At 54.8% G+C, this 14,035-nt stretch overlaps 2 protein-coding genes across 2 annotated transcripts in view; one reads left to right on the top strand and one right to left on the bottom strand.

Moving 5' to 3' along the window:
* The window catches only part of BO80DRAFT_492311 (putative transcription factor), a gene marked incomplete at both ends in the record, with an annotated part of 3,600 nt that extends 2,939 nt beyond the window's left edge, over positions 1-661 (top strand). Inside the window, one exon of the mRNA XM_025723759.1 lies at positions 642-661. Coding sequence (XP_025576913.1) covers positions 642-661 — 20 coding nt within the window. The remainder of the gene's footprint in view (positions 1-641) is intronic.
* Positions 662-838: 177 nt separating this feature from the next.
* Positions 839-13,284, bottom strand: BO80DRAFT_443386 (uncharacterized protein; the record flags this gene model as incomplete). Its single annotated transcript, XM_025721344.1, has 10 exons — positions 839-3,771; positions 3,828-4,525; positions 4,577-5,756; positions 5,816-6,513; positions 6,570-8,772; positions 8,819-9,018; positions 9,080-11,180; positions 11,235-11,882; positions 11,945-12,586; positions 12,651-13,284. 10 exons carry the CDS (start codon positions 13,282-13,284, stop codon positions 839-841), a joined length of 11,937 nt encoding a protein of 3,978 aa, XP_025576914.1.
* Between the last annotated feature and the right edge of the window lie 751 nt (positions 13,285-14,035).

A 14,035-nucleotide genomic window follows, 5' to 3' on the forward strand; every position in this document is an offset into this window, starting at 1 on the left:
TATGATAGTTTCGATATTCATTCTCGAAAAAAAAAAAAAAAAAAAAAAAAAAAAAAAATCCCACGAGCAGATTACTATCGATTCCGCAGCTGCTAGAGGCAAGTCCAAAAGCCGACGTTCATCGCTATAGCCCGAAGCCACCCGCTCAGTCCTCCAGCACCTCCCCATGTACGAGTGAACGTCGGTACCGATTGTGATTTCACAAACAGCATTCTGTGTTAATGGAGATGGATGGATCTACCAAGTTTAACCGTTTGATAGTAAGTTAGAGCAATAAGAACCTTGGTTAGCTATTGTGGGAGTCGGGATTTTCTTAAATCCAGGAGGGCAGATCGTCGAGACAAGTTTCTTTCCGGGGAAGGGACTGACAGGATTGAAATCGGCACAGATGCAGACATAGCTAGCGGAGAAGAAAATCATAGGGAATCAGGGGAGGGGAAAACTGGAAAAAGTGGGTTGATCCGTCGGCCGGAGAGGAGAGAAAAGGCATCTCGATCGTACGAAGTAGGTCTTCGGGTATATTTACACTATCATACGAGTTTATCGTAGGGAAAATTGAGTCATATACACACATCATGCTTAATACAACGTGAAAGAAATACCTAGGATGTTTACCAGACATGGGGTGTATTTTGTTGAAGGGTATACTCAGTATTACTGACCGAGACTGACAAATCTATGGAAGAAGTCTAACAGAAACCTAACACTTATCTCTAGAAGCATACTTTTACCACGATCCATGCTCAAGGAAATTCACGGAACACGACGTCAATCAATATACTCCATTAATCGGGTAGATACCCCTACACTCTGTACAAGTATGCGCAATCTAGATACATCACCGTCTGGTGAACAAATCGCCAGTCTCAGTCTGGATCAGCAGATGATGAGACGCCATCACATAGCTCATGCCAGCCTTCTTGGCCTGACCAATCCACAGCAAAGCCGAAATTTCCGGCAATTTCATCAGTTCCTCGTCTCCTTCAATAACCTGCCTGAAGCGGAACCAGGTACTGCGCATGGCTCCTGCATGGGACAGGGTGGTGAGGGTAGCATCGTCCGCTCGGTCCAGGACAGCCGCGGTGATATCGCGAGCAATCGAGTCGGAGGGGACGAGATCAAGCCAGCCGTTCACGAGGTGAAGGGCGGGGCGGAGTTGCAGTCGATTGGTGATGGCCACCATCTCGTTGATCACCTCGTCGGAGTCGGGCGCCACGTTTTCGGTGGTAGGTTCCATTCCAGGGACCGGGGAAAATCGGTGCAAGGTCACCGGCAGTTGCAGCTGCTCGGACACCTTGGTCAAGAAGCGCTCGGCCGCCCATTTTGAGGCCACATAGCCATCGCTGCCATCCTGCGGTGGGGTGCCACTCGCCGGGAGAGTTGCGTCGGTTTCATAGACGGCCCGGATTGCAGAGTCGTTGAAGATTCCAGCGGCGCCGGATGACATCATGTGGAATGGGATGCGACGAGGAAGAGCAAGGCGAGCGAGATCCTTGACCGCATTGATGTTGGCACTGCGCAGAGCACCATAGTCATCCCAGAAGGAGCGATTGGCACCGAAGTGCAGGATGAGATCCGCCTCGGCAGACATCCGGTTGAACTCGATGACGTCTAGGCCGAGATTAGGTGCGGCGAGATCACCGGTGAGAAGGGTGACCTTGTCCGAGGATTTGAGGGCATCGGTGTCCGATCCAGTACGGACAAGACAGAATACCTGGGATACCTTGGGGGACTCGATCAGACTAGGAAGAGTGTGTCGGCCAATGAACCCGGTGGCGCCCGTCACCAGAATCCGGAGACCATCCTGCTCGGAGCGTGGTGTCTGTTGGGGAACGCTAAACTCGTCGGCCCAAGCTTCAGGAATTGCGGTCTCCGCTTCCCAATCGATCTGCGCAGGGGCCTCTCTGTCCTCGATTATAAGGGCGATATCCGCAAGTTTCTTGGCGGCCACGAGCTCGTTCACTCGGACTGAGACCTGGTATTGCTCCTTGATCGCCCTCTGCAGTTTCACAACCAGCAAAGAGGTACCGCCGACTTGGAAGAAGTTGGAGTTCGGTGTGAGGGCGAGCGAGCCCGAGGCAGGAAGAACCCGTTGCCAAACCTCTGCGAGACTGGCTTCCATCGGGGTCATATCTCGGTCAGTCGAAGGCGCTGCGTTGGGCTCGGTCGAGACTTCGATAGGCAGCTGACGGATAGCACCACGGTCCACCTTGGAGTGCGCGTTCAAGGGCAATTTCTCAAGGGCCACAATGGCGGAGGGAACCATATAGTCCGGCACGGGTAGACGCATTCGGAGATTGTCCAAGAATTCCTGGGGGTTAGCGGGAGGGTTCGAAGCAGAGAAAACGACATGTGCAACCAGCAACTGGACGTCGTCTTGTTCTCTCAAGGTGACCACAGCGTTGGTCAGTCGACCGCCGGCAGTCTCAACCAAGGCGTTTTCAACCTCTCCCAATTCAACTCGGAAGCCGCGAATCTTGACCTGGGTGTCTCCATTCATGCGCCCGACCAGAACAAGGGTACCGTCCTTCCGCAGGTAGCCGCAGTCGCCTGTGCGGTAAACGGTGGTCCAGTTGTTCTTAGTGAAGTTGCTATCGAGATGGGCAAAAGGGGATGGGATGAACTTTTCCTTGGTCGCCGTATCCATGTTGAGATAGCCAGCGGCCACACCGGCACCTCCAATTAGGACCTCGCCAGGAACACCAACGGGAACAGGCCGCAGCTCGGTATCGACGATATACATCGCCTCGTTGGGCGAAGGATATCCTGCGGACAGAGGGAACTCAAGGTCTGGGTTGCGATAGTCAATCAAACCCTGCCAGGTAGATCCGATAGATGTCTCAGCGGGACCGTAGCAATTGAGAATCTGGAGAGACGGCATGTCCAGAGCGCGGAAGCTTTGCACGAGACGGGATGGGATTCCTTCACCTGCCATAGCAACAAGGGTCCAGTCGGGGCACTGCTGAAGTTGCTCTGCCGCAAAACTGAGCCACATCTGGTACTCGGATGGGGTCGCCATGGTATAACTGATCTTTTCCTTTTGAATGGTTTTAGCGATCTCAGTGGGATCACCGCGCTTGTCGGCGGGTAAAACGATGAGGCTTCCTCCGTTGCACAGAGCGTCAAAGGTCTGGATAAGCGACAAATCAAAGGAATAGGCCGACTGCTGAAGAGCCACCAGAGGCCTCTCATCGGAGAAGTTGTATTGCATTGAACAGGCCTCAAGCTGGGAGATCATGTGCGCATGATTGATAAGAATGCCCTTGGGCTCAGCAGTGGAACCACTCGTGAACAGGATGACCGCGGGGGAGTCGCCCACAGCCAGGTTCGGCGTGCGCTTGGCATCGGCGTCCGTGGCCACCGAAGAGACATTTATCACCGTAGGCTTGGCATCACCAAGAGACTCGGCGGTGCTGAGTGTGGCTTGATCGACGAGCAACGCCACGGGTTTGGTGGTTTGAATCGCACTCTTCGTCCGGTGGATTGAATTGCGTAGATCCAATGGCACGTAGACCGCACCAACACGGAAAATGGCCAGCATCGAGCAGATCCAGTCAACACCAGGCTCTTGCATCACACCAATCACGGCGCCCTTGGGAGTGTCTGCCTTGCGCAAAATCTCGGCGATCGAGTCAATGCGTCGGCCCATCTCCTTGTAGGTTAAGCTCCTGCCACTGCCATCCTTGAGGGCAGGCTTCTGTCCATTTTGCTGGACCATTTGATCGATTCGGTGAGCAACAGTCTGAGGCCATTGCATAGGTGCCGCAGGGCCTATAGGAACAAAGTCAGTGAGTACAAGGATAGAAGAGGAGGAAGAGGTCGCAAACCTGTAGCGAGTCGTAGAGCAGTCGAGATGTCTTCGGATGACCACAGCTCAGCAGACTCGAGCGGGGTTTCTGGGGCCGCAGTGAGCTGCTTGGTTAGGTTCACATAGGTATTGGCGAGAAGGTCCGCGTGCTCTTGGCTGTATAGACTCTGCTGCACCTCCAAGGTAACCAAAGCATCCCCCTCGAGATTCTCGACAATGTCCAAGTGGAGGTCAAATGCAGTGCCAGCATTGTGGAACATCTCGCGGACAGTGTTAGTCTTGCAGAATACGTCCCGCTCCCGACTGCCAATCCGATAGTCCATCAGCACCTGAAACACAGGTGGTGCATTTGCCGAGCGATCCACTTTCAGCTCGTTGACCAGGACATCAAATGGCACGGATGAGTGCTCAAGAGCGCCATAGACTGCTTTCTGCACCGTCTGGGTTAATGATTCAAGCTTGGTATTGCTGTCTGGCCTGTCCAATCGGATGGGTAACGTATTCAGCACGCAGCCCACGGTCCTCGTCAAAGCCAGGTCACTGCGGTTGGCATCGACAATTCCAATCATCAGTTGCTTGGTGTTAGGCAACAGGCGGAACAGAAGCACACCCAGGAGGGCAGTATAGAGGTTAGAGGTGGTCGATTTGCTCTTTTTCGAGACATTCTTCAGCAGAGAAACTTGCTTCTGAGAGAGGCGTACTTCGGATCGATAGGTGCTATACCTTTTGGTCAGTAATCATGGGTTTCTCGCATTCACGTTTACTTACCGGTACTGGGTCTGTTCCGGTCTCGCTTGGACTTTGGCGAAGGGGAACAACTCGAGCGGCGGATTATTTTCCGGAACGATGTTCTTGTAATAGTCGATGTCCTTCTGGAAGCGTCCCCGGCTGTAATCCTGGCGCTGTTTCTCTGCAAAGAAAGAGTACTGCGACTCCTTGGGAACCGGAGGTAGGCTCTGTCCCAGATAGAGTTTGTTGACCTCGTCGACGAACAACGAGACACTAAAGCCATCGATCGTGATATGGTGGTTGCCAATGATCATGTAGTGCTCTGTAGCGGACAATGACAGAATGCGGATTCTCACAAGCTGCCAGTCGCCGAGGTCATAGACATAGTGTCGAATAGCTTCCAAGTCCCGATAGACCTCGTCTTTGTTGGTGATCTGCTTGGCTTCAAGCTGAATGATCGACCGCGATAGGATTCCTTGCATCGGAACATCCTGGTTCTCACCTCCCCAGAAAAAGCGGGTGCGCATTCCTTCATGTCGGTCTGCGACCGTGGAAACCACCTTCCTGAATCTGGAAATGTCTAGCGAACCATCAAGGCGCCAGCAAAGACCCATGTTGAAGGCGGAAGGGTCCTGCAAGGCGTGTTGCATGAACCAGAATCGGGCTTGGCCAAAAGACATGGGGACAATCTTCTCGGTGGCCGATTCGATGATGGATTGACGCAGATTCATATCGATCAAGGGCTCAGATGGACCCACGTCTTCCGGCTCGGTGTCGCTATGCCCATCAATTGATGGCGTTCTGACACTCTCACTGTCTGAGCCGGAAGAGACTGAGCTCTTGCTGTCCGAGAGAGGGCTAGCCGGCTCGGGAATGCGCTTTTTGGCGGGTGTAGCAGGTGGCTTCTTCTCCGGAACAGAGGCGGAGACGGCAGGCGCTGCTGGCTTGGCAGGCTCAGACGGGCCATCGCCAGACAGGTTATTCAAATCGACGACGGTCTCGGGGATGTCTCCAAGACTGTTCTTGATCAGATCGGCGATGGAAGAGCCCCCCAGGATCTTGATGACTGGCATATCAAGCTCCAGCTCGCGACCAAACCATCCACGAATGTCAATTGCAACCAAGGAATCAATGCCTTGCTCAACCAGCGTGCTATTGGCATCCAGGGGCTGGCCAGCGGACATTTGAAGCAGGGTTTTCAATCGCGCAATGAAGGCATCTAAGTGAAAGCAAGCGTTAGCCGAGTTTGCCGTGTCCGACAACTAGTAGCATACGTACCAAGGATAATCTGCTCGACCTCCTCTACCGACCGGGCTCCTTGCAGCTGGCTCCTGACCGATGAGTTGGCTCCTGAACCCGAGTCTGCTTGTCCGCCGCGGCGCTCAAGATTGACGTGGGAGAAACGAGGATCATCTCGGTAACGGTCACGAATGAGATCGCTCAAAACCGCCGGACCGATGCCAGTCACAATCTCTGCGCGGTCGTGGCAGTTTGCGCGACCCTCCTTGATGGCCTCCGCAAAAGCATATTGGAAATCCGTCTCGGACATGAGAGTCACGCCCATCGAATTGAAATATTCACCCGTGACGTCATCGGAGCGATTGATGTATCCCAAGCCCATCAGGGCACTGTAGGCGACCACGGAGCCAGCAACTCCACGCTTGCGCCTATTGAAGGCCAGGCCAACCATGTACATGTTAGCTGCGGCATAGCTGGTCTGTCCCGTATTACCAAAGACCGCCGAGATGGAGGAGAACATGATGAAGAAGTCCAGAGGAGTGTCATAGAAGGCCTGATCGAGCAGCTTGCTTCCAAGCACCTTCGGTTTCATTGACCGTTCCATGCTTTCAAACTCCAGGTTCTCGAATTGCACGTCCTCCATGATCATGGCGCCGTTAGCCACACCGGCAATGGGAGGCATGCTGCGCTTGACCTCCCGGAGGAAGCGTTGAAGAGATTCCCGACTGGTGATATCCCTAAAGTGAGGTTAGCATGAGCATCAAGTATGTGGCAGGAGGGGTGTAAAGTTTACAGTGAAAGGGGCCGAACAGTGGCGCCTAGGTCTTCAGCAGTGCGCAAGAATGCGGGATCGACCTTGGGGTTACGACTCGCTAGGACGATAAAACCAGCCCCCCTCTGGGCCATCCAGTGGCAGAGAGACTGGCCAAGCTCTCCCGCGAGACCGATCATCAGATATGTCCGATCACGGCGGAAGATCGGGCCATCGTCCACTGGTCTAAGATGAACTGGCACTGTCGGGGTGTTCCAGTCAACCAACTGGATGGCTTCCCCGACCGGGTTGTGGAACGAGACCTCCCCTAGTGGAATAGACTCGGTCAGGTCGAAGGCCAAGCTGGCCGAGGAGGCAAACTGCCACGCATCCTGAAGAAGATCGCCGAGGACAGCCGGGTCAGCTTCCGAGCGGGCATACAACTGGTTGGTGAAAAAGGTGGCTGCCGAGGCCTGCTCGCCGTACGCAGGTACACAGCCTGCAATGGCCTCGGCCACACGGGCACCCGGTCCATTGGAAGCCTCGAGGTTGATGAAAACAGAGACCTCACTCGGAACCTTTTCCTTAACCAGGCGGGCGGGAAGCGCAGGGTGCAGGTACGTCCAGTTGGAGTCACGACCAGGTTGGCAGGTGGTAAACCACACATTCACCCGGCTCTTCTCTGCTGCATCCGCAATGGCGATTCGGAGTACGTTGTCTGGCTCATGGACCACTAGGGCGCCATTCTTAGGCACCATGGCCAAGATCTGCTGGGTAACGATGCGGGCGGCCACGGTAATCAGCGCCAAACGGCCAAACTCGAGCGAGGAGGGGATCTCGATAGCCCAAGTAGGCTCCACGGGGACCGGAGATTCGGTTGTCTGTGTCACGGCCAGAACCGTGGCTTGAGAATCATCCTGCCGTGTGCCAATGCAGAGCATGAAAGAGCCATTCGAGCCGAGCTTGAGGAATTGTAGCAAGGATTGGCGCACGCGGATGGTGGGCAGTGAAGGGGCAACTCGCAAGGGGGAAACCTCTTCCAGCTGGTAGGAGTCACCTGCACTGGCCAGCCGCAAAGTAGCAGTGGCTGGATCCACCTCATGCACAATGGCACGGCGAGCAGAGTTCATCCGCAGATTTTCCAGCTCACTGAAATACAGCCGCGGGATGAGCGTCTGCTGGCCATCCACAGCCAGTTCATTCTCAATGCTCCACAAAAGGTTCTCGGTCGAGTTATCTGACGACCAGCTGAGAAGCACATGGTGTCTCAGCAACGTTTCGCACACCGAGTACGCAGTGCTCTGATCAACGGAGCCAACATCTAACAGCTGCACATTGATGTCCTTTTCCATTCTGATGACTCGCGCGATACCCGCCATCATGCTGGAATACGGCTCATTGAACCGAGCCCCCTTGGTAACCCACAGGACCTTCGCCGCTTGGTCCCAGAGGGATTTCATGGCCTCTAGCTTGTCGGCAGACCATGATCTCATCACTGGCCCATCCAGGTCTGCGAGACTCAGCACAGTAGCTTCGGGTGAGATGGGGGTGGTATTCAAGGCCTCTAGCGAAGAGACGCAAGTGACATCCGGGAACTTGGTCGACAGCAGAGAAGCAATCTGCTCCACCAGCTGCATGGTGGCCAAGGTTCTTCCACCGATAACGACCAAGGGAGGCACGTCCTCCGGAAACTCCTCTGATGCGTCCAGAGGGTTTCGCAACAGTCGCACGCGTTCATCCACCGCTTGGGCAGCCCAGATAGGAATGCCATGGAGGACGTCGTGGACAGGTGTGCAAGTCTCAATGCCAGCAAACTGACATTGGCGCAGGAGCCTACTCCAGCTATCCATGGTCAACCGGCCCGAGGCGGCACCGGCCCACCATTCAGGACGATCGCTCATGATGAGACCGAGGCGCAACGAGTCATTAGTCGTTGGGTTGGCGCTGATGAGATATCCACCGGGCTTCAATAGTTGGCGAACATTGGACAGAACCTGCTCCTGGTCCTTGGCCGTCTGCAACCTATTGGCTACTAGGACCAGGTCGTATTTGCCAGCGGTAAAGCCCTGAGCAGTCGGCTCCTGCTGGATGTCCAAGGTCTTGAAGACCATACGATCTTCGAACTGGTGGAAGCGAAACTCAGCTTCACTGAAGAGGTCATCCGAGACATCGGTGAATGTATAAGAAGAGAAGGCATCTCCCAGTGAGGAAACAATGGTCTCGGCCGCAGTCCCGGTTCCAGATCCTGTATGTGGTTAGCGACCTCCTTTCCAATCCCAGGCAGGACGTACCAATTTCCAGAATATGCATGCGCGGGTAACGGTGGGTGATCTGCTTGACCAAATTGGCTAGACGCTCGTTTGACAGTTTGATGGTAGGCGCTTCCTCGTCCACGGCGATGTAGTGCGCGAGGACACCCTGCTCTTGGATGACAAGCGGCAGACTCAAGCCAATTTCGGCCACCAGTTTTGCTTCCACGGAATCGTGGTGGCTGTATTGAGGATAAGCATGCAGGCGGCTTACAAGGAATGCATCGCAGGCGGGGAACTCACCGGTTGATCAGTTCCTGGATCTGCTGCTCAGTGTCGGACAGCCATGCCTTGGCTACGAATGGATGTTTGCCTGCTGATACTTGGTTAATAACGGAATCTGCCCACCTGAGTAGCTGCTGATGATGCGGCAGCGCATTCTTTCGGTCATCCTCGGTACTCGTTTTGCACAAGTTGTGCAGATAGTACAGAGCAATTCGCTCCACATCTTCGGTCACCGACGCATTCAAAACGCCAGACTCCTTGCCAGCCTCTAGCTCAGCAGCATTCGGGTGGGCCGAAAGCCATCTGAAATGCGTCAGCAGATGGCGATCATCCTGAGCCTGTGCAGGACTGAATGGTGACACTGCAACGCCCTCGGCCTGCAGGAAGCTATGCTTCCGGTCTTCAGTGAGAAGATTGAAAGAGCCCTCGATTGCGCTGGAGACCTGATCGACGATGTTACTCTCCCATGGAATGACTTTCTGCTTGGCAGCTTGGTTAAAGACAAAATGGGGGTTGAATTCGATCGATGCGATTCGAGTTGGCACATGAGTGGACCAGAGCCTTCCGTCCTGAGGGGCCGAGTACGCCGCGAAGATCGTCTGCAAAGCCGTGTCTAGCATGCCCGGATGCACGATCAGCTGATCCTCCCAGTTCTCACCGGACTGATCGTCCAGAGTGCCGTGAGCAAAGTTCAGGCGGCGGTGGATGCTGGTGATTCCCTGGAAGGGTGGCGAGTACTGATAGCCGACCTTTTGGAGTTCAGCATAGAACATCTCCGGGTCTTGCTCATTTATATTGTAGTACTTGTCATGTTCATGTAATGGCAGTTTGTTCGGGAAGGATTGGCCCAGTTCCACTTCAATAGAGCCTTCCACATTGACCCGCAAGGACAGATCTCCCTGAGCCGCGGAGTGAACGCTGAATTTGGCCATAATGTGCGACTCGTCGGATTCCAGGATTTGCAGGCTGAATATAGTTTCCATGCTGGCGTTGTCATCATTGAACACAATGGCGCGTTTCAGCACCAAATCAGTCATTCGGAACAGCGCGATGGCCGCATCGCCAGCCACCGCTTTGATAGCTTCCAAAGCCATGACGATGTACGCGGTCGCGGGTAGAATCAGCTGACCCTGCAGTCGATGTCCCTGTAGCCATGGGATCTCGGCCGGCTTGAGGAGGTTCTTCCACTGCGCGTTATTCGAGCTCCGCGTGGTAGCGACAGATGATCCTAACAAGGGATGGAAATATGCGTCCGACATTCGGCTAGATCGCCATGTGCGACTTTCGGTCCAGTAGCGGTTCTGGTGGTCGAATGGGTAGCTGGGGAGATCGACAAGGAGGGTTTTAGGGTCCTTATCCTCGTTCAAAGCGCGCTCTAATCCGTCGAAGTTGACCACGCCTGAGCCAAGCTGAGTCCAGAGGTATCCCATAGCGGACGAAAGCTCCTCCACGTCATTCTTCCCACGGCTCAGCAGTCCGGTATAAGGGATCTGCATGTCCACCTGGCCTAGTGAATCCAAGGCAGGGCCCTTGAGAGCAGGATGAGGCCCCACTTCGATACCGATGGTGAGTTCCTTCGTCTCCTGGGCAGCCGTTACAATGGCCGGCGAGAAGAGAACAGACTGCACCATGTTGTGGACCCAGTACTCAGGGGTCAGGTTGCTGTCGTTCATGACGGTATCCCGGTAAACACTGGAAAACCAAGTCGGTCGGTCACCTGAAGGTGGTTGCACTGCAATGCCACAGCGCTCCATAGCCTGGAGATATGGACCGGCGCAAGGCTGCATGTGGGCCGAATGGTAGGCTGTGTCCACCCGCAAGCGACGGGCAAACTTGCCTTCACCGGCGAAAATATCCACCGCCGTTTGAATGGCATCCTCGTCTCCGGACAGCGTGATGCTCGATCCCGAGTTGAGCGCCGCGATAGAAATGCGGCCCTTGATTTCCTCACGGTCACAGAGCTCCTCCGCCTCTTCGACCGACGCACCAATGGCGGCCATACTACCCTTCGCCCCATTCGGAGAAGCTGCGAGCTTCGCGTAGACACCACGGAGGTATGCCACCCGGATGGCATCACGGGCGGAGAGCAGGCCAGACGCATACGCCGCACCGATTTCACCTACGCTCAATTAGCAGGCATTTTGCAATCAGGGATACAGAAAAGAAAGCTTACCCGAAGAATGGCCAACCACTGCACGAAATTTGATCCCCGCTGCCTGAAGAAGATCCACGAGAACGACCTGGACAGCAGTGCAGAGAGGCTGGGAGATGGCCGCTTCCGTGACCCTGGAGGCTTGGCCTGCGGCCAAGATCTGGTCACGAAGGGTCCAATCTGGTCGATCACCTTCAGGCAGGGTGGCCAGGCACTCGTCTAAGAAAGCAATTTGGTTGCGCACAAAGCTGGACGACTCCAGTAAGCGCGCACCCATCCGAGGCCACTGGGCACCCTGACCAGTAAACACACCCAGAATCTGAGGCTCCGATGCTTGGGTGAACCGAGTGTTCAAATCAGCATTGTCGGCAGATACCACACTCTCCATTTGAGCGACAATAGCCTCATAATCTGATCCGGTGATGGCCTTCCTGTAAGGCAAGGTTGAGCGATGATGTTGCAGCGTCCATGCGAGGTCACGGATGCTAGTTGCGGGCTTGTCAGCCAAGTAGTCGAGGTGATTGGCGATCATCGCCCGGAGAGATGTGGCCGAGCTTGCTGAGAAGAGTAACGGTGTGTACAAAGTCGACGACTGGGACGGCTCAGGCCGCGGTGTCTCGGGCGGAATGTAGGCCTCCATGATGGCGTGGGCATTGGTGCCACCAAATCCTGGTTGCTTCCTTTAGTCTCCTCACGACATCAATACGGACTCCTCTACAAAATGTTCTTACCGAAACTGTTGACACTCGCTCGGGGGACCTGACCGGGCTTCAGCGCCGGCCATTCCTTGAGCGAGGTAGGGACCTCCAAGGCGCCGTAGAATGGGACAATATCCGGATTCAAGTTCTTGAAGTGCATATTGGGAGGAACCGCCCTATGCTGCAAGGCTAGTGAAGTACCGATGACACTGGCGACTCCTGCTGTGCCCTCCGTATGGCCGATGTGTGTCTTGATCGAGCCCACCAGCAGCCTTTGCTCAGGCTCCGTATCCTCCGTGAAGAATGCGCGGTAAATTGCCGTTGCCTCTTGCGGGTCTCCTGCCTTGGTGCCCGTGCCGTGGGCGTGGAAAAACTGCGGCTGGTCCAGCGGGTTGTGCACATCGAGCCCGGCGCGACGGTAGGTATCGCGAATCAGCTGTGCCTGGGCGATGTTGCTGGGCATGGTGATCCCGGAAGTTCGGCCATCCTGGTTGACGCCAGTCTCGCGGATGATGCACTCGATGTGGTCATTGTCTCGCTGGGCCTGGCTCAGGGTCTTGAGCACCACACAAGCAATCCCCTCACCACGACCGTATCCATCACCTGAGGCATCCCACATCCGGCATCGACCAGACGAGGACAGCATCCGGAGGTTACTCTCGGAGACATATCCAACTAGATATCATGTTAGTGCACGAGGTTACCTCTGCTGGAAGAAAGGCATGAAGGACCAACATACCGGGATGAATTAACAGGTTGGCACCAGCCGCCACAGCGACCGTTGAGTGACCACTCCGCAGGGTCTGGACTGCTTCGTGGACAGCCACCAGACTGGATGAGCATGCCGTGTCGATGTTCATGCATGGGCCATGCCAGTCGAAAAAGTATGAGACTCGATTGGCCATGATACTTCGGGACGAACCCGTGGCGGTGTATGGCGGGACTTCATCAGGTTGATTCTGGATGATGCTAATCCAGTCATCGCACATCTGGCCCACGTAGACGGCCGTGTCGGACCCGCGGAGCTTCTCCATGGGTAGGCCGGCAGCAGATATGCCATCGTAGACCGTCTCCATGAGGAGCCTCTGTTGCGGATCAATGCATTCGGCTTCCTTTGGAGGAATATTAAAAAAGTTGGCGTCAAACTCGCCTGGGTCTTGGTCCAGCAGGTATGAATATCGGGCATTGGAAGTGCCATGGTGCGTCGGCTCGGGATGGTAGAACACATCGGGGTTATAGCGTTCTTTGGGAATCTTCTGCAGGACGTCTCGCTTTTCTTTCAACATCTCCCAGAGCTTGGACGGGGTATTACAACCTCCGGGAAACCGGCAGGCGCTGCCAACAATGGCAATGGGCTCCTTGAGGACAGTCATGGTGGCTTGTAAAAAATCCTGTGGCTCAACTGATGATCAGTGGGCTGCCAAGGTCGGTCAGGACACGAAGGGATAAAGAGAGAATGAAGGCGATAGAGACTGTACGGCCATGATTGGGAGGGTGGCAGCTCTATCGGTCCTTATAGCTTTGGACGCCAACCCTATGATTCCCATAGTGGAGACCAGGCCATTCTGGTTGCTGGATGAAACACTGATCCTCGGACACTGGAAAGCCTGGTTGTTCTCGACCAAATCTTCCCGCATTCGGTTGTCGTGACGATGTGATAGATTCGCTTAGCCTGCAGGGTCGTTTGCCTTGCTATGCATTGAATTACTTTTTCGATTTTTGTTTTTTGTCGTATATTCCCACTTGTTTTCCTTTTTGAGGCGGCGGGATCTCCGATGCAGCACGAGTAAAGCGAACCGCTCATGGCACCTCAGCTGCCGCCCGCTCCACCGTCGGGTTGATGGCACTTCCTACGCTAGGACCGTGCTCAAGACCCAACTTGACTATGGGATTGTGCATCAAGATCGTGTGGTGACGCTGGAGCCCGGGACTGGCCCCGATCCATCAAGCTCTCGCGGAGAAACTCCGATCATTACTTCAGATGGAAGTGGTAGTGCTCTCAAAGCTGCAGCAGATTGGCATGGTGCTCGATAGTTGCGGGTGGATCAACGGATCTCGTACACAAGCTTTTCACACCGGATCCAATGGTAATGAAGGTAAGTTGGCTAGAGGAATACTAGCGGA

Source organism: Aspergillus ibericus (assembly GCF_003184845.1).
Source record: "Aspergillus ibericus CBS 121593 unplaced genomic scaffold BO80scaffold_12, whole genome shotgun sequence".
Taxonomy (NCBI): domain Eukaryota; kingdom Fungi; phylum Ascomycota; class Eurotiomycetes; order Eurotiales; family Aspergillaceae; genus Aspergillus; species Aspergillus ibericus.